Source organism: Cherax quadricarinatus, chromosome 45, assembly GCF_038502225.1.
Source record: "Cherax quadricarinatus isolate ZL_2023a chromosome 45, ASM3850222v1, whole genome shotgun sequence".
NCBI lineage: Eukaryota > Metazoa > Arthropoda > Malacostraca > Decapoda > Parastacidae > Cherax > Cherax quadricarinatus.
Window position 1 is genome coordinate 3,949,072 of NC_091336.1, and position 20,746 is coordinate 3,969,817.

At 41.0% G+C, this 20,746-nt stretch overlaps 1 protein-coding gene across 3 annotated transcripts in view; it reads right to left on the bottom strand.

Moving 5' to 3' along the window:
- Nucleotides 1-20,746, bottom strand: part of LOC128694795 (anoctamin-4-like) — a 255,375-nt gene that overhangs the window by 6,999 nt on the left and 227,630 nt on the right. For all 3 annotated transcript variants that reach the window (XM_070094272.1, XM_070094271.1, XM_070094273.1), the window contains 4 exons: nucleotides 18,561-18,766; nucleotides 18,211-18,319; nucleotides 15,395-15,570; nucleotides 9,137-9,226 (listed from right to left, as the gene is read on the bottom strand). In XM_070094272.1, the coding sequence (XP_069950373.1) occupies nucleotides 9,137-9,226; nucleotides 15,395-15,570; nucleotides 18,211-18,319; nucleotides 18,561-18,766 (581 nt within the window). The remainder of the gene's footprint in view (nucleotides 1-9,136; nucleotides 9,227-15,394; nucleotides 15,571-18,210; nucleotides 18,320-18,560; nucleotides 18,767-20,746) is intronic.

Genomic DNA, 20,746 nt, shown 5'->3' on the forward strand with positions numbered 1-20,746 from the left:
CACCATTACTGTCTCCCAGGACAGCACCTCCAGCTTCACCATTACTGTCTCCCAGGACAGCACCTCCAGCTTCACCATTACTGTCTCCCAGGACAGCACCTCCAGCTTCACCATTACTGTCTCCCAGGACAGCACCTCCAGCTTCACCATTACTGTCTCCCAGGACAGGTTCACCATTACTGTCTCCCAGGACAGCACTATCAGCCCCCCATTTACTGACTACCAGGACATCATCTCCAGCCTTACAGTTTCTGACTACATGGCCAGTATCAAGGGCAGTACCATTCAGCCCAGACTTTTTATGTTCCCATCTGTTGTAGAAAGCTTCCAGGTTTTCTATGAAAGCAGCTTTGATGTTGACCTCTTTTAATACCCTTGTGATTTTAGTCCACAGATTTATCTCATTTGGGCATACCCAAAAACACTTCCCTGTTTTAATACTGCTTGTAGCTAGTTCTTGGATATCTGCACAAGGGGCGTGTACTAGTATGCATAAATTCTATAGTCATCAAATCAAGCAGGAAAAGGCTGTTAGTCTTAGATGTGAGAGAATGGCTCTCCATGGTCAGTGTACATGGTATAATAGAAATTGGGGTCCCAGTGGTGCATTATGGGAAAGCCATTTTATTACACCTTGTTCACCATGTCTAGCACTAAGAAACTCCTCACCTCTCGGCTAATTGGGGCTCTTTTGCTTCCAAGTGACAGTTCAAACACAGGTGGAGGTGTCAATGAAGATGAATTTCATGGTTTTGAGGAGTTTGTGACCGAAAGCAATGCCCAGGAAACTTGAAGGAAGGAAGGAAGAAAGAAGGAAGGAAGGTAGGAAGGAAGGTAGGAAGAAAGGAAGGAAGGAAGGAAGGAAGGAAGGAAGGAAGGAAGGAAGGAAAGAAAGAAGGAAGGAAGAAGGAAGGGAGGAAGAAAGAAGGAAGGTAGGAAGAGAGGGAGAAAGGAAGGAAGGAAGAAAGGAAGAGATGAGAGGAAGGAAGAAGACCATCAACCTAGGATATCCCAAAAAATTAAGACAATGACTTATTTCCATGTGGGTTGGTGGGGTAGGGGGATGGATGGGTATTGACAGGCAGTGAGGGTGGTGAGTGATGGTGTGATTTGTCATTGTGACACTAATTATGCTGGTGATTCAACATATTTACAAGTCCACCCCCACCCCCCACAACAAAACTGTTTGTGCGGTTATTGTGTAGCATACAATGAGTGAATATAATACATTCAATATACCTCATATTGGTCTCACAGGTCATAAAAGTTACTTGAAGGAAGAAAGGAAGGAAGAAAGGAAGGAAGGAAGAAGGAAGGAAGGAAGGAGGGAAGGTAGGTAGGAACAAGGGAAGGTAGGTCCAAGGTGTTTTCTCTTCTGTACCAAGATGCCATTGTGTTGCAGTGTACAGAAGAGAAAACACCTTGGACAACTTTTTCAAGTGAGAACTGTTTGATCTGAGAGGGACATGACTTCTCAGTGGCTACATTCTCACTACTACTACTCTGCACCTCTCCTTCCGACAGTATTTAAGTCTCAACACTGTCGCTTGATCTTCAGTTAGTTCCAGACTTTGGAACAGAACTTCTCCAGGCTGAGGGACTGACAACCTCAAATCTACGACTTCAAGGGTGATGGACTGATTGCAGCGTCTTCACATTTCTACTGCTCCCGCCTACTTTCTGTGCTCGACTGAAGAAGCCTACTGTGTAGGCGAAACGTTTCGAAATAAAGTTGCCTAAATGTTGCCTATGTGTCTTATCTACCAACCTGTCGGTATTGTAGTAGGTTGGTAGACAGCAACCACCCAGGGAAGTACTACCGTCCTGCCAGATGACTGTGAAACAAAAACCTGTAACTGTTTTGCATGATGGTAGGATTGCTGGTTTCTTTTTCTGTCTCATAAACACGCTAAGATAACAGGGATATCTTGCTACTCCTACTTACACTTTGGTCACACTTCACAGACACGCACATGCATATATATATATACATACATCTAGGTTTTTCTCCTTTTTCTAAATAGCTCTTGTTCTTTTTTATTTCTTCTATTGTCCATGGGGAAGTGGAAAAGAATCTTTCCTCCGTAAGCCATGCGTGTCGTATGAGGCGACTAAAATGCCGGGAGCAATGGGCTAGTAACCCCTTCTCCTGTATACAATTACTAAAAAAGAGAAGAAGAAAAACTTTATAAAACTGGGTTGCTTAAATGTGCGTGGATGTAGTGCGGATGACAAGAAACAGATGATTGCTGATGTTATGAATGAAAAGAAGTTGGATGTCCTGGCCCTAAGCGAAACAAAGCTGAAGGGGGTAGGAGAGTTTCAGTGGGGGGAAATAAATGGGATTAAATCTGGAGTATCTGAGAGAGTTAGAGCAAAGGAAGGGGTAGCAGTAATGTTAAATGATCAGTTATGGAAGGAGAAAAGAGAATATGAATGTGTAAATTCAAGAATTATGTGGATTAAAGTAAAGGTTGGATGCGAGAAGTGGGTCATAATAAGCGTGTATGCACCTGGAGAAGAGAGGAATGCAGAGGAGAGAGAGAGATTTTGGGAGATGTTAAGTGAATGTATAGGAGCCTTTGAACCAAGTGAGAGAGTAATTGTGGTAGGGGACTTGAATGCTAAAGTAGGAGAAACTTTTAGAGAGGGTGTGGTAGGTAAGTTTGGGGTGCCAGGTGTAAATGATAATGGGAGCCCTTTGATTGAACTTTGTATAGAAAGGGGTTTAGTTATAGGTAATACATATTTTAAGAAAAAGAGGATAAATAAGTATACACGATATGATGTAGGGCGAAATGACAGTAGTTTGTTGGATTATGTATTGGTAGATAAAAGACTGTTGAGTAGACTTCAGGATGTACATGTTTATAGAGGGGCCACAGATATATCAGATCACTTTCTAGTTGTAGCTACACTGAGAGTAAAAGGTAGATGGGATACAAGGAGAATAGAAGCATCAGGGAAGAGAGAGGTGAAGGTTTATAAACTAAAAGAGGAGGCAGTTAGGGTAAGATATAAACAGCTATTGGAGGATAGATGGGCTAATGAGAGCATAGGCAATGGGGTCGAAGAGGTATGGGGTAGGTTTAAAAATGTAGTGTTAGAGTGTTCAGCAGAAGTTTGTGGTTACAGGAAAGTGGGTGCAGGAGGGAAGAGGAGCGATTGGTGGAATGATGATGTAAAGAGAGTAGTAAGGGAGAAAAAGTTAGCATATGAGAAGTTTTTACAAAGTAGAAGTGATGCAAGGAGGGAAGAGTATATGGAGAAAAAGAGAGAAGTTAAGAGAGTGGTGAAGCAATGTAAAAAGAGAGCAAATGAGAGAGTGGGTGAGATGTTATCAACAAATTTTGTTGAAAATAAGAAAAAGTTTTGGAGTGAGATTAACAAGTTAAGAAAGCCTAGAGAACAAATGGATTTGTCAGTTAAAAATAGGAGAGGAGAGTTATTAAATGGAGAGTTAGAGGTATTGGGAAGATGGAAGGAATATTTTGAGGAATTGTTAAATGTTGATGAAGATAGGGAAGCTGTGATTTCGTGTATAGGGCAAGGAGGAATAACATCTTGTAGGAGTGAGGAAGAGCCAGTTGTGAGTGTGGGGGAAGTTCGTGAGGCAGTAGGTAAAATGAAAGGGGGTAAGGCAGCCGGGATTGATGGGATAAAGATAGAAATGTTAAAAGCAGGTGGGGATATAGTTTTGGAGTGGTTGGTGCAATTATTTAATAAATGTATGGAAGAGGGTAAGGTACCTAGGGATTGGCAGAGAGCATGCATAGTTCCTTTGTATAAAGGCAAAGGGGATAAAAGAGAGTGCAAAAATTATAGGGGGATAAGTCTGTTGAGTGTACCTGGTAAAGTGTATGGTAGAGTTATAATTGAAAGAATTAAGAGTAAGACGGAGAATAGGATAGCAGATGAACAAGGAGGCTTTAGGAAAGGTAGGGGGTGTGTGGACCAGGTGTTTACAGTGAAACATATAAGTGAACAGTATTTAGATAAGGCTAAAGAGGTCTTTGTGGCATTTATGGATTTGGAAAAGGCGTATGACAGGGTGGATAGGGGGGCAATGTGGCAGATGTTGCAAGTGTATGGTGTAGGAGGTAGGTTACTGAAAGCAGTGAAGAGTTTTTACGAGGATAGTGAGGCTCAAGTTAGAGTATGTAGGAAAGAGGGAAATTTTTTCCCAGTAAAAGTAGGCCTTAGACAAGGATGTGTGATGTCACCGTGGTTGTTTAATATATTTATAGATGGGGTTGTAAGAGAAGTAAATGCGAGGGTCTTGGCAAGAGGCGTGGAGTTAAAAGATAAAGAATCACACACAAAGTGGGAGTTGTCACAGCTGCTCTTTGCTGATGACACTGTGCTCTTGGGAGATTCTGAAGAGAAGTTGCAGAGATTGGTGGATGAATTTGGTAGGGTGTGCAAAAGAAGAAAATTAAAGGTGAATACAGGAAAGAGTAAGGTTATGAGGATAACAAAAAGATTAGGTGATGAAAGATTGAATATCAGATTGGAGGGAGAGAGTATGGAGGAGGTGAACGTATTCAGATATTTGGGAGTGGACGTGTCAGCGGATGGGTCTATGAAAGATGAGGTGAATCATAGAATTGATGAGGGAAAAAGAGTGAGTGGTGCACTTAGGAGTCTGTGGAGACAAAGAACTTTGTCCTTGGAGGCAAAGAGGGGAATGTATGAGAGTATAGTTTTACCAACGCTCTTATATGGGTGTGAAGCGTGGGTGATGAATGTTGCAGCGAGGAGAAGGCTGGAGGCAGTGGAGATGTCATGTCTGAGGGCAATGTGTGGTGTGAATATAATGCAGAGAATTCGTAGTTTGGAAGTTAGGAGGAGGTGCGGGATTACCAAAACTGTTGTCCAGAGGGCTGAGGAAGGGTTGTTGAGGTGGTTCGGACATGTAGAGAGAATGGAGCGAAACAGAATGACTTCAAGAGTGTATCAGTCTGTAGTGGAAGGAAGGCGGGGTAGGGGTCGGCCTAGGAAGGGTTGGAGGGAGGGGGTAAAGGAGGTTTTGTGTGCGAGGGGCTTGGACTTCCAGCAGGCATGCGTGAGCGTGTTTGATAGGAGTGAATGGAGACAAATGGTTTTTAATACTTGACGTGCTGTTGGAGTGTGAGCAAAGTAACATTTATGAAGGGATTCAGGGAAACCGGCAGGCCGGACTTGAGTCCTGGAGATGGGAAGTACAGTGCCTGCACTCTGAAGGAGGGGTGTTAATGTTGCAGTTTAAAAACTGTAGTGTAAAGCACCCTTCTGGCAAGACAGTGATGGAGTGAATGATGGTGAAAGTTTTTCTTTTTCGGGCCACCCTGCCTTGGTGGGAATCGGCCGGTGTGATAATATCCCACTTCCAGGAACAGATTAAGGATGATAATTGAGGGTCCACTGTATACATGTACATGTATATGTATATAGAGAGAAAGAGAGATAGAAATAAATGGTATAAAATACCGACACAATGGAAATATAAACACATATGCAGTATAATGTGATCCTTTATTGACAATGTTTTGCCCACACAGTGGGCTTTTTCAAGTCACAAACAGATCTGTTTGTGACTTGAAACACTAATGTGAAAGCAAACTGATGTCAATAAGAACTACATATACTACATATGTATTTCCAGAGATAGATAGATAGAGATAGATATAGATAGAGAGATAGAGATAGATAGAGAGATAGATTGATGTGTGGTGTAAATATTATGCAGAAAATTCGGAGTGTGAAAATTAGGAGAAGGTGTGGAGTTAATAAAAGTATTAGTCAGAGGGCTGAAGAGGGGTTGTTGAGGTGGTTTGGCCATTTAGAGAGAATGGATCAAAGTAGAATGACATGGAGAGCATTTAAATATGTAGGAGAAGGAAGGCGGGGTAGGGGTCATCCTCGAAAAGGTTGGAAGGAAGGGGTAAGGGAGGTTTTGTGGGTGAGGGGCTTGGACTTCCAGCAGGCGTGCATGAGCGTGTTCGATAGGAGTGAATGGAGACGACCTGATGACCTGTTGGAGTGTGAGCAGGGTAATATTTAGTGAAGGGATTCAGGGAAACTGGTTATTTTTATATAGCCGGACTTGAGTCCTGGAAATGGGAAGTACAATGCCTGCACTCTAAAGGAGGGGTTCGGGATAATAGCAGTTTGGAGCGATATGTTGTGTATCTTTATACGTATATACTTCTAAACTGTTGTGTTCTGAGCACCTCTGCAAAAACAGTGATTATGTGTGAGTGAGGTGAAAGTGTTGAATGATGATGAAAGTATTTTCTTTTTGGGGATTTTCTTTCTCTTTGGGTCACCCTGCCTCGGTGGGAGACGGCCGACTTGTTGAAAAAAAAAAAAATAAAAGAATGCAAAGCATAAGTTTGTGGTTATAAGAGGGTAGGTGCAGAAGAAATGAGAAGTAATTGGTGGAATTATGAGGTAAAGGTTGTGATAAAAGAGAAAATGGTAGTGTATGAGAGATTTTTACAGAGCAGAAATTATATAAGAAGGGTGGAGTATATGTAGAATAAAAGAGAGGTGAAGAGAGTGGTGAGGGAATGCAAAAGGAGAGCAAATAATAGAGTGGGTGAGGCACTGTCAACAAATTTTGCTGAGAATAAGAAAAAAATTTGGAGCGACAGAAACAGGTTGAGAAACCCAAGGGAACAAATGGATTTGACAGTTAAAAACAGAATAGGGGCATTAGCAGATGTGGAGAAAAGGGAAGATGGCAGGAATATTTTGAGGAACCCTTAAATGCTGATGAAGAGCAGGAGGCAGTAATTTCATGCACTGGCCAAGGAGGTATAATATCTTTTAGGAGTGAAGAAGAGCAGGATGTAAGTGTGGGGGAGGTGCATGATGCATTAGGTAGAATGAAAGGGGGTAAAGCAGCTGAAACTGAGAGGATCATGACAGAAATGTTAAAAGCAGGGGAGGATATAGTTTTAGAGTTGGTACTTTTGTTCAATAAATGTATGAAAGAGGAGAAGGTACCTAGAGATTGGTAGAGAGTGTGTATAATTCCTTTATTTAAGGGAAAGGGGGACAACAAAGATTGTAAAAATTATAGGGCAATAGGTTTGCTGAGTATACCAGGAAAAATGTATAGTAGGGTTATTACTAAAAGAATTAAGAGGTAAAACAGAGAGCAGGATTGCAGATGAACACGGAGGCTTTAGAATGGGTAGGGGATGTGTAGATCAAGTGTATATAATTGAAGCATGTAAGTGAACAATATTTAGATAAAGGTAGGGATGTTTTTATTTCATTTATGATTCGGAGAAGGCATATGATAAGGTGGATAGGGGAGCAATGTGGCAGCTGTTGCAAGTACAGTGGACCCCCGCATAACGATCACCTCCGAATGCGACCAATTATGTAAGTATATTTAAGTAAGTGCGTTTGTACGTGTATGTTTGGGGCTCTTAAATGGACTAATCTACTTCACAATATTCCTTATGGGAACAAATTCGGTCAGTACTGGCACCTGAACATACTTCTGGAGTGAAAAAATATCGTTAACCGGGGGTCCACTGTATATGGAATAGGTGGTAAGTTACTAAATGCTGTAAAGAGTTTTTATGAGGATAATGAGGCTCAAGTTAGGGTGTGTAGGAGAGAGGGAGATTACTTTCCATTAAAAGTAGGAATTAGACCGGGATGTATAATGTCACCATGGTTGTTTAACATATTTATAGATGGAGTTGTAGAAGTAAATGCTAGGGTATTGGGGAAAGGGGTGGTATTAAATTATGGGAAATAAAATACAAAATGGGAGTTGACACAGTTACTTTTTGCTGATGATACTGTGCTTTTGGAAGGTTTTAAGGAGAAGCTGCAAAAGCTGGTGGACAAGTCTGGGAGGGTGTGTCAAGAAAGTTGAAAGTGAACATAGATATGAATCTTCTTCTTTCAACACACTGGCCGTATCCCACCGAGGCAGGGTGGCCCAAAAGAAAAAAACCAAAGTTTCTCCTTTCAAATTTAGTAATATATACAGGAGAAGGGGTTACTAGCCCCTTGCTCCCGGCATTTTAGTCGCCTCTTACAACACGCATGGCTTACGGAGGAAGAATTCTGTTCCACTTCCCCATGGAGAATAGATATGAATGTATTCAGATATTTGGGAGGAGAGTTATCAAGATGGGTTTATGAAGGATGATGTTTACCAAAGAACTGTTGAAGGAAAAAAAGGTGAGTGGTGTATTGAAGTATCTGTGGAAACAAAAAACATTATTCGTGGAGGCAAAGAAGGGAATGTACGAGAGTATAGTGCTACCAACACTCTTATACAGGTGTGAAGCATGGGTTGTGAATACTGCAGCAAGGATGAAGCTGGAGGCAGTGGAGATGTCATGTCTAAGGGCAATGCATGGTGTAAATATTGTGGAGAGAATTCGTAGTGTGGAAATTAAGAGGAGGTGTAGTTATAAAAAGTATTATTCAGAGCGCTGAAGAGAGGTTATTAAGGTGGTCTGGTCATTTAAAGAGGATGGAGAAAAATAGAATGACTTGGAGGGTGTATAAATCTGTAGTGGAGGGGTAGGGGTTGTCCTAGGAAAAGATGGAGGGAGGGGGTAAGAGGTTTTGTGCACAAGGGGCCTGGACATGCAGCAGGCATGTGTGAGCTTATTAGATAGGAGTGACTGGAGATGAATGGTTTTTGGGACCTGATAAGCTGCTGGAGTATGAGCAGGGTAATATTTTGTGAATGGATTCATGGAAACCAGTTAGCCAGATTTGAGTCCTGGAGGTGGAAAGCACAATGCCTGCACTTTAAAGGAGGGGTTTAGGATATTGGCTATTTGGAGTGACATCTAAACCTGTCATATCTGGGCACCTCTGCAAAGACAGTGATTATGTGTGAATTATGGTGAAAGTGTTTCTTTTCTTTTTGGGTCACCCTGCCTCAGTGGGAGACAGCCATGTCAACAAAACAAAAAAAAATTGTACATTATAACAAGTGCTTTTTACATGGTATATTTTCTGAAGATAAAAGCTGTTTAATAAGATGAAACCTTAATATGTGTTGCCCTCTATGACCCCATCTAATTTTGACACACCAGGCATCAAAATCAGTTTGTGATGCATTTTAACATAGTTTACCTACATAAACAACAAACTACAATAGTTTTCTTACCTTCTTTTCTCTTATCATCTGGTTTTTAACCTCTACTGGAACATCTGGAATAGCCATTGCTACTGCCCCAGTGAGCATAAACACAACATGCTGCAAATACATAAATTACAGTACTGATAAAACAGGGTAATATTTAGTGAAGAGATTTAGGGAAACCAGTTAGCCGGACTTGGGTCCTGGAAGTGGGAAGTACAATGCCTGCACTTTAAAGGAGGGGTTTGGGATATTGACAATTTGGAGGGGTCAAGCTCACTTCTAAACTGTCGTATCTGAGCACCTCTGCAAAGACAGTGGTTTTGTATGAGTGAGGTGAAAGTGTTGAATGATGATGAAAATATTTTCTTTCTGGGTCACCCTGCCTCGGCGGGAGACGGCTGACTTCTTGAGAGAGAGAGAGAGAGAGAGAGAGAGAGAGAGAGAGAGAGAGAGAGAGAGAGAGAGAGAGAGAGAGAGAGGAGAGAGAGAGAGAGAGAGAGAGAGAGAGAGAGAGAGAGAGAGAGAGAGAGAGAGAGAGAGAGAGAGAGAGAGAGAGAGGGACAGAGAGAGACAGAGAGAGGGCAGAGAGCAGAGAGAGAGAGAGAGACAGAGAGAGGGAGAGAGAGAGGGACAGAGAGAGCAGAGAGAGACAGAGAGGGACAGAGAGAGACAGAGAGAGCAGAGAGAGAGACAGAGAGAGAGAGAGACAGAGAGACAGAGCAGAGAGACAGAGAGGGCAGAGAGAGAGAGAGCAGAGAGACAGAGAGAGACAGAGAGACAGAGAGAGAGGGACAGAGAGAAGAGCAGAGAGAGGAGAGACAGAGAGGAGAGACAGAGAGAGAGACAGAGAGAGAGAGAGCAGAGAGAGAGGAGAGACAGAGACAGAGAGGAGAGACAGAGAGAGAGAGAGCAGAGAGAGAGAGAGAGAGAGAGAGAGAGAGAGAGAGAGAGGGGAGAGAGAGAGAGAGAGGGGACAGAGAGAGAGAGAGAGAGAGAGAGGAGAGACAGAGAGAGGAGAGACAGAGAGAGAGAGACAGAGAGAGAGGGGGAGGGGAGAGAGAGAGAGAGAGAGAGAGAGGACAGAGAGAGGACAGAGAGAGGACAGAGAGAGGAGAGAGGACAGAGAGAGGACAGAGGACAGAGAGAGGACAGAGGACAGAGAGAGGACAGAGGACAGAGAGAGGACAGAGAGAGGACCGAGAGAGGACAGAGAGGGGAGAGAGAGAGGGGAGAGAGAGAGGGGAGAGAGAGAGGGGAGAGAGAGAGAGAGAGAGAGAGAGAGAGAGAGAGAGAGAGAGAGAGAGAGAGAGAGAGAGAGAGAGAGAGAGAGAGAGAGAGAGAGAGAGAGAGAGAGAGAGAGAGAGAGAGAGAGAGAGAGAGAGAGAGAGAGAGAGAATAGAGGTCATCATGTTTCAAGTGACCCTCCAAACACCAGCATCGCCACCCTTCCATCAGAGTGCAGGAACAGTACTTCCTACCTTCAGGAATCAAGTTCAGCTAGCTGGTTTTTGTGAGTCCCTCCATAAAGGTTACCTTACTCACAATCCAACTTCAAGCCATGATAACAATTTGGTTGTGCTAATTTTATACCAATTTCCTATTGTATTATGGCTAACCCTTTAACTGTGCATCACATAGGACTACATCACTGATGCCAGGGTCCATCACATAGATTTTACGTCATGAGCTCAGTTCATTCAGATAAGCTGTGACTGGTAAATTTAGGTTTAGATATGAGAAAATGAGTCAGTGCAGTGAGTGTGGACAATATAAAAAGCCTGCCTCATATGGTGAAGGGAAAAAGTAAAACTGACCTTGTGTTTAGTTTAACCCTTTGACTGTTTCGGTCGTATATATATGTCTTACGAGGTACCGTGTTTGACGTATATACATATACTCATAAATTCTAGCGGCTTCAAATCAAGCAGGAGAAAGCTAGTAGGCCCACATGTGATAGAATGAGTCTGTGTGGTCAGTGTGCACCATATAAAAAAAATCCTGCAGCAAGCAGTGCATAATGAGAAAAAAAAAAACTCAGACGTTTTTTTTTAATTAAAATGTCAACTTTGTGGTCTATTTTCGTATAGTATTTATGGTTGTATTCTCGTTTTCTTGGTCTCATTTGATAGAATGGAAAACATATTATAGAAATAGAGGTGATTTTGATTGGTTTTACTATAAAAACAACCTGGAAATGGAGCTCAAAGTAGGGGAAATGTTTGATTTTTGCTAATGTTCAAAAGTAAACAGATGATGTCATTGTCCAATAAATGTCCAACTAGCCATTGTAATATGTAGTCATGAATGGGTTGACATTATTTGTACAATTATTACAGTATTGCAGTAGTTTGCATAACAGTAAATCTTCTATTTTTTGTTTGAATAAAAATTCAAAATAGAAAGCAAGAGTAATATCAGAGGGGCCTGGAGATGTGACTAATGAACAAAGAAAATATTATTTTAGAGCCAGGAATATCTGCATTGTTCATTCTGGACTCTATTTTGAAACTGTCATATTTTTTAATTTTTGTGATATTGGCCAAATTGCAAATTTCTGACAATAGTGGGTAGTTGAAATTGGTAAATGGGCAGTTTCTTATACTCAGTCGATAGGAAAAACAGAGTTCTAAAGAAATAGCTATGAGTTTGGTCGACTGGAACAATGGAATTAGCCAAAAATAGGGCTCAAGTGGGGGAAATCACTGATTTGTAAGTATCGCCGAGGTCGCTAACTTTGCAAGAGCGTAATTCCATCAGTTTTCCATCAAATTTTGTTTTTTTGGTGTCATTACAATTGGATAAAGATTCTCTGTCATTTCATAAGAATTTTTTTTTTTTTTTTTTTTTTTAAATTTTGCAACACCAGGAGACACCTAAGGATTAGGTGTTGCAACAGTCAAGGGGTTAAAACAAGTGAATTTGAGGTATTTTCTAGAATGGTTTTTTGTGGTTATATTGGCTGTTTCTTGGTATCAGTTGATATAATGGAAGACATAATACTGAAAAAAAAAAGATATTTTAGTTGGTCCCAAGATGAGAAGTGGCTTGAAATCAACCTCAAAATAGCAGAAATATTTGATTTTTGCTGATATTCTTGAGGATGGACAATGCCTTCCTCACATATCCCTCCCAGTCTGTTTTATGGGATTTTAATAGGCCTGATTCAATTAATGGGACAACATACACCATCACAAGTCATTCTTGGTTATGTTTTATTATCTGAGAAACAGGGTAAAGCTTCGATATTTTGTGTGATGGCAAATTCAAAATGGAAGGCTAGAGTAATATAGGAATATCTTCTTCTTTCAACAAAATGGCCATATTCCACTGAGACAGGATGGCCCAAAAAGTAAAACAAAAGTTTCCCTTTTTAAATTTAGTAATTTATATAAAAGGGGTTACTAGCCCCTTACATCCAGCATTTTAGTCACCTCTTTCGACACGCATGGCTTACGGAGGAAGAATTCTTTTCCACTTCCCCATGGAGAATAGGAATACCTACAGTGTTTATTTTGGACTCTCTTTTTAAATCAGAATTGTTTTGGATTTTGCATAAAATTGTCCAAATTACCAAATTCTGTGCACCTTATGGGGTAGTTTTGATGGTTTGAATGGGAGGTTTCTTGTACTCAATCGATAGAACAGAAAACATTATAGAGATATAGATAAGAATTTGTAGGTAGTAGGTTGGTATACAGCAACCACCCAGGGAGGTACTACCATCCTGCCAAGTGAGTGTAAAACAAGAGCCTGTATTTGTTTTACATGATGGTAGGATTGCTGGTGTCTTTTGTCTGTCTCATAAATATGCAAGATTACAGGTACGTCTTGCTACTTCTACTTACACTTAGGTCACACTACACATACATATACATGTTTATTTATACACACTCATCTGAGTTTTCTTTGATTTAATCTTAATAGTTCTTGAATTAGAAGTAAGACAGAATGTAGAATTGCGGACGAACAAGGAGGTTTCAGAGTGGGTAGGGGATGTGTAGATCAAGTGTTTACATTGAAGCATATATGTGAACAGTATTTAGATAAAGGTAGGGAAGTTTTTATTGCATTTATGGATTTAGAAAAGGCATATGATAGAGTGGATAGAGGAGCAATGTGGCAGATGTTGCAAGTATATGGAATAGGTGGTAAGTTACTAAATGCTGTAAAGAGCTTTTATGAGGATAGTGAGGCTCAGGTTAGGGTGTGTAGAAGAGAGGGAGAATACTTCCCGGTAAAAGTAGGTCTTAGACAGGGATGTGTAATGTCACCATGGTTGTTTAATATATTTATAGATGGGGTTGTAAAAGAAGTAAATGCTAGGGTGTTAGGGAGAGGGCTGGGATTAAATTATGGGAATCAAATTCAAAATGGGAATTGACACAGTTACTTTTTGCTGATGATACTGTGCTTATGGGAGATTCTAAAGAAAAATTGCAAAGGTTAGTGGATGAGTTTGAGAATGTGTGTAAAGGTAGAAAGTTGAAAGTGAACATAGAAAGAGTAAGGTGATGAGGGTATCAAATGATTTAGATAAAGAAAAATTGGATATCAAATTGGGGAGGAGGAGGATATGGAAGAAGTGAATGTTTTCAGATACTTGGGAGTTGGCGTGTCGGCGGATGGATTTATGAAGGATGAGGTTAATCATAGAATTGATGAGGGAAAAAGGTGAGTGGTGCGTTGAGGTATATGTGGAGTCAAAAAACGTTATCTATGGAGGCAAAGAAGGGAATGTATGAAAGTATAGTAGTACCAACACTCTTATATGGATGTGAAGCTTGGGTGGTAAATGCAGCAGCGAGGAGAGGCGGTTGGAGGCAGTGGAGAAGATGTCCTGTCTAAGGGCAATGTGTAGGTGTAAATATTATGCAGAAAATTCGGAGGTGTGGAAATTAGGAGAAGGTGTGGAGTTAATAAAAGCAGTTAGTCAGAGGGCAGAAGAGGGGTTGTTGAGGTGGTTTGGTCATTTTAGAGAGAATGGATCAAAGTAGAATGACATGGAAAGCATATAAATCTATGGGGAAGGGGAAGGAAGGGGGTAGGGGTAAGGGGTCGTCCTCGAAAGGGTTGGAAAGGGGGAGGGGGAAAGGAGGTTTTGTGGGTGAGGGCTTGGACTTCCAGCAAGCGTGCATAGCGTGTTAGATAGGAGTGAATGGAGGCGAATGATACTTGGGACCTGACGATCTGTTGGAGTGTGAGCAGGGTAATATTTAGTGAAGGGATTCAGGAAGCCGGTTATTTTCATATAGTCGGACTTGAGTCCTGGAAATGGGAAGTACAATGCCTGCACTTTAAAGGAGGGTTTGGGATATTGGCAGTTTGGAGGGATATGTTGTGTATCTCTATCGTATATGCTTCTAAACTGTGTTATATTCTGACACCTCTGCAAAAGCAGTGATAATGTGTGAGTGTGGTGAAAGTGTTGAATGATGATGAAAGTATTTTCTTTTTGGGGATTTTCTTTCTTTTTTTTGGGTCACCCTGCCTCGGTGGGAGACGACCGACTTGTTGAAAAAAAAAAAAAAAAATTCTTGTTCTTATTACTTTTCCTTTTATATCCATGGGGAAGTGGAATAAAAATCTTTCCTCCGTAAACCATGCGTGTTGTAACAGTCAACTAAAATGCCGGGAACAATGGGTTAGTAACCCCTTTTCCTGTACAGATTACTAAAAAGAAGAAGAAAAATGTGACCACACAGTCACAGGTTTTTTCCCATCATGTACTGCATTGGGCAGGATTTTTTTTATATGGTGCACACTCACTGCATAGACCCATTCTCTCATATCAAGGCCCAAATTTACTGCTCACAGATTATCTAAGTGAGCTGATCTCATCATGTAGTACTTTGGCATAGACCCTGAGCTCAAACCCCTGGAAAGGTTAAGTAAGCTTTATTTTAAAAAGAAGAAAAGTTTAGTTTGTAAAACAATCCTTTTTTTTAATCACATTGGACATTTCCCCAACAAATATAGGCTGACCCAAACAAGGAAAAACATTTTAAAATACACTGTAAAACAAAGTGCAGATGTGAAATAAATTATTTGCATAAACTATAACAAGGCATCAATCCTGACATATATGAATGATGCAAGTTTTACTGTACTGTAAACTTTATAATACAGAGTGAGGCAACACAACTGCATAATCACCATGGGACAATTATTTGCTGATCTCTGTCATTGTACTTATTTGAAAATAGCTAATTTAACAATCCAAGTAATATATTTCCACAATTTCACACAATTTTTAGGTGGTAAAAACTTAATACTGAACATTACCTCAAATATGAGTATGAAAGCCAGGCGTGCAGTGAAAACATGCCAAAACTGTATAGTGAAACCATAAGGGTTCTTATCATCTGGATTATTACGGTACGCTCTATACCGACACGTTGCTGGCCATCCTGTACGGTTGTCTGGCCCCATATCTTCTGTATACTCTGATGTATTGAACACTGGAGAAGAAATTTTCCTTTTAGGATTTTCACTCTGAATAAAAACAATCAACTTTAGTTTTCAATAAACACACAAAAGATACAATGAGTAACAAGATGAAAGTTTAAGTTTTATTTTAATGCTATAAAAAATGCCTCAGTGGGATATGGCCAGTTTGTTGGAAGAAAAAATGGAAAAAGACAAATGCAGTATAATACAGTCTTTTACTGACAATGTTTTTCCCACACAGTGGGCTTTACCAAGTCACAATTATAGCTGAGATTATAAGAAGCCATCTGGATAAGCACAATCTGATTGATACTCAGCATGGATTCACAAGAGGCCATTCTTGTCTAACTAATTTATTAACTTTCTTCAGTACAGCTTTTGAGGCTGTTGATCACGATAAAGAATTTGATATTATTTACTTAGATTTTAGTAAAGCTAAAGATAGAGTTCTGCACCAAAGACTGTTAAAGAAAGTGGCAGCTCATGGCATTCAGGAAAAAGTGCTCTCATGGATCGAGTCATGGCTCACAGACAGGAAGCAGAGAGTGTCCATAAATGGGGTTAAATCCGAGTGGGGATCTGTAACAAGTGGCGTTCCACAGGGATCAGTCTTGGGCCCGTTGTTGTTTATAATATATATCAATGATCTTGATGAGGGAATTACTAGTGAAATGAGCAAATTCGCCGATGACACAAAGATAGGTAGGAAAATTGATTCAAACGTAGATATCAGGGAACTTCTGGAGGATTTAAACAAACTCAATATCTGGTCAGAAAAGTGGCAGATGCAGTTCAATGTAGATAAATGGAAGGTTCTGAAGCTCGGGAGTGTCCACAACCCTAGCACTTATAAGTTAAATAATGTAGAACTTAGCCATACAGAGTGCGAAAAGGACTTGGGGGTTATGATAAGCAGCAACCTTAAACCAAGACAGCAATGCCTAAGCATACATAATAAGGCAAACAGATTACTGGTATTTATATCAAGAAGTGTAAGCAACAGAAGTTCAACAGTTATATTACAGCTTTATACATCATTAGTAAGGCCTCACCTAGATTATGCAGCTCAGTTCTGGTCTCCATGTTACAGAATGGACATAAATTTGTTAGAAAACATTCAGCATAGAATGACTAAATTAATACATAGCATTAGAAATCTTCCTTATGAAGAAAGATTGAAGACCCTTAAATTACATTCTCTTGTTAGACGAAGAATGAGGGGAGACCTGATCGAAGTGTATAAGTGGAAGATGGGTACTGATAAAGGGGACATTAATAAGGTCTTGAGGATATCTGTCCAAGAGAGAACATGCAGTAATGGATTTAAATTAGACAAGTTTAGATTTAGAAAGGATATAGGAAAGTATTGGTTTGGAAATAGGGTAGTTGATGAGTGGAACAGTCTACCTAGTTGGGTTATTGAGGCTAAAACCTTGGGTAGTTTCAAATTTAGGTTGGATAAATGCATGAGTGAGAGGGGTTTCAATTTGAGTGGGACTTGCATATGGGTGGGTAGAGTTATCAGAGCTTATTTCTTGGGTAGTTTTGAAAATTTGGTTGGGTAAATGTTTTCTTAGTGGGATGGATTGTAAAGGACCTGCCTAGTATGGGCCAACAGGCCTGCTGCAATGTTCCTCCTTTCTTATGTTTACCAAGTCACAATGGGCTTTACCAAGTCACAGTGGGCTTTACCAAGTCACAGTGGGCTTTACCAAGTCACAGTGGGCTTTACCAAGTCACAGTGGACTTTACCAAGTCACAGTGGGCTTCAGCAAGTCACAGTGGGCTTTACCAAGTCACAGTGGGCTTTACCAAGTCACAGTGGGCTTTATCAAGTCACAGTGGGCTTTAGCAAGTCACAGTGGGCTTTAGCAAGTCACAGTGGGCTTTACCACATCACAGTGGGCTTTACCAAGAACCAGTGGGCTTTACCAAGTCACAGTGGGCTTTACCAAGTCACAGTGAGCTTTACCAAGTCACAGTGGGCTTTACCAAGTCACAGTGGGCTTTACCAAGTCACAGTGGACTTTACCAAGTCACAGTGGGCTTCAGCAAGTCACAGTGGGCTTTAGCAAGTCACAGTGGGCTTTACTAAGTTACAGTGGGCTTTACCAAGTCACAGTGGGCTTTACCAAGTCACAGTGGGCTTTAGCAAGTCACAGTGGGCTTTACCAGGTCACAGTGGGCTTTACCAAGTCACAGTGGGCTTTACCAAGTCACAGTGGGCTTTAGCAAGTCACAGTGGGCTTTAGCAAGTCACAGTGGGCTTTACCAGGTCACAGTGGGCTTTAGAAAGTCACAGTGGGCTTTACCATGTCACAGTGGGCTTTACCAAGAACCAATGGGCTTTATAAAGTCACAGTGGGCTTTACCAAGTCACAGTGGGCTTTACCAAGTCACAGTGGGCTTTACTAGGTCACAGTGGGCTTTATCAAGTCACAGTGGGCTTTAGCAAGTCACAGTGGGCTTTAGCAAGTCACAGTGGGCTTTACCACATCACAGTGGGCTTTACCACATCACAGTGGGCTTTACCAAGTCACAGTGGGCTTTACCAAATCACAATTTACTTTAGCAAGTGATCTGATAAAGCTCACTTTGTGGGAAAAATGTTGTCAAAGGATTGCATTACAAAAATTCAGGCTTGAACTTACAAGCAAGACTATTTTCTATGTAGCCTTTAAGGGTCGTTCCTTCAGGTGAGTAGCCATACATGTAGACTAATCGAGGAATAAAGTCACTTGTGTATGAAATAACCAATGCCTGAAAGGAAGTGGTGCTTGATTTACAATGTTAATTCCTCAAGAAATGTTTTTTCTTCTGTTTCCATAAATATAAATACAACTTGGATAAAAATCTTATTCATAATGACTCATTAATATATAAAATCATCAAAGAGAAAGAATTCAGGTATCTGAGTATTTTTCTGAAACAGATAGAACATAGTAAACTCAAAGCTGCACTGTACAAATTACTATGATTAAAAAAATTATTGTGAACTTACATTAGTAAACACAGAAAAATATGTGATGCCCTTCAGAATACCAAACCAAATTCCAATATCTTGAACCCTCTCTGCTCGAGGCCTGCGGCACTGAGTCAGGTATTTATATGCATCCAGTCGGATCTCCACAATATTATTCAACAAAGCAAATAATGGTGCCAGGGGAAAAGCTGCCACAAATATTGTCACAAACCCATACTGGATTACTGTTGAAGATAAAATTAAGATTAGAACACGGATAATAGTTAGTGTTTAAGTAAATAAGCAAAAATGACTATGCTACAACTAATGTGTATGAAATGCTAAATACACTGGAAATAGATCAAAATGTGGACAAGACTCTTCTAAATAAGTAGGCACTGCTGACCTTGCCACTGGCAGGACACAGTCGTTGCTGCTCACACTCAAAAAGTATCCCTTCAATCCCCATCGGGAGGGGAATTTTCTAGTCTACAAGTGATCTACTCTTCCATGATGTCACATCATGTGAAGATCAAACCTGCAAGTTCCACAGTAAACGATGCTTTGAAGTTTGCACTTGTAGCTGCCCTTAAAAGCAGCTTGCAGGTCAAGTTCTCTGGCATTGTGTCCTTCAAAGACACCTTCCTAGTTGCCTGTACCTGCGATGTAGAGGCCAAAACAATCCTGACCCCTATTGCTATCAAGACTCTCAACGATCATAGCTTCATAATCTCCAACTCTCCTCACTTGAAGGTGAAACGATCTGTCTTTGTGAAAAGACTTGACAGGATCATCACGGCCCTCTGTAATGAAGAACTCAAGTCTTCCATCAAAGACCAGAATGTCTAGGCCTCGGTGGACACAATCACGAAGATACCCAATGCCTCCTCTATCCTTAAGGTCACCTTTATGGACATCGTTGTAGCTGCCCAAGCTGTATCTAATGGACTGGCCATTTCCTACTACAGTGGTACCTTGACTTATGAGTGCCCCAACTTGAGAGTTTTCTGAGTTACGAGTCATCGCTAAGTCAATTTTTTGCTTTGAATTGCTAGCCAAAATCTGAGCTACGAGCGAGCTTCAGATATGTCGCCCCCAGCTGGCGTCGGTCAGTGCACATGTCTACCTCGCCATGGAAGCATCTCTCTTGTGCTGTGCTTGTGTTTTGTGCATTTCCTGCAATTATTTTGCCAAATTTCTTTTTTCTAACATGGGTCCAAACCTACGCAGTACCAGCGTAGTACTTCTACGATATGTACCATACTAAAGTTGAAGGAGTCGATAAAGGCTGTAACGTCAGCCAAGGGCATTAACACCTAAACGGTCCGAACGTATATATACGTTCTTACCGCTAGCGCCCCAAACGTATATATACGTTTTAATTTTCCTGCTTCCAAATCTGGCATGATTGCCCTGAGATGCCTGGTCAGCACAGAATGGCCTTAACACTCGGTGTGCACCATATTAAAAAAATCTGGGACCACTTAGTATCTTGTGGGAGCACCAGTTAAAGTGAGCGCCAGCTTGAGCAAACAGTGTGGCAAACACCAATGATTCACTGATGTAATGTCATATTAACACTCCCCTTTTAAGAAGAAAGTGATGTTAACCCCAAGTTTAGGGTCTGTCTATCTCTGTATCTGTCTATCTCTGTCTACCTGTGTCTGTCTCTGTCTTTGTCTATCTGTCTCTGTCTATCTCTTTCAATCTGTCTCTGTCTATCTCTGTCTCACAGGTACAAATAAATACAAGTATACATAGTGTAAATTACCTAGGATAACCCTAAAACTCCAGACAAAGTGCTATACTCTGCTTGAAGATGTGAGTAAACGTGATGATGACACAGTCTTGTGGCTCTCTCTGAGACAGAGAGCCTTCTCCTTCTTCTTCTCCTCCTCCTTCTTCTCCTCTCCTTCTTCTCCTTCTCCTTCTTCTTCTTCCTTCTTCTCCTTCTCCTTCTCCTTCTTCTTCTTCTCCTCCTTTTCTCCTCCTCCTTTTCTCCTCCTTCTTCCTCTGCTCCTCCTCCTTCTTCTCCTCCTCCTTCTTCTTCTCCTCCTTCTTCTTCTCCTTCTCCTTCTCCTCCTTCTTCTTCTCCTCTGTCTTCTTCTATTCCTTCTTCTTCTCATCCATCTTCTTCTTCTTCTCCTCTTCCTTCTCCTCCTCCTTCTCCTTCTTCTTCTTCTCCTTCTTCTCCTCCTCCTCCTCCTTCTTCTCCTTCTTCTCCT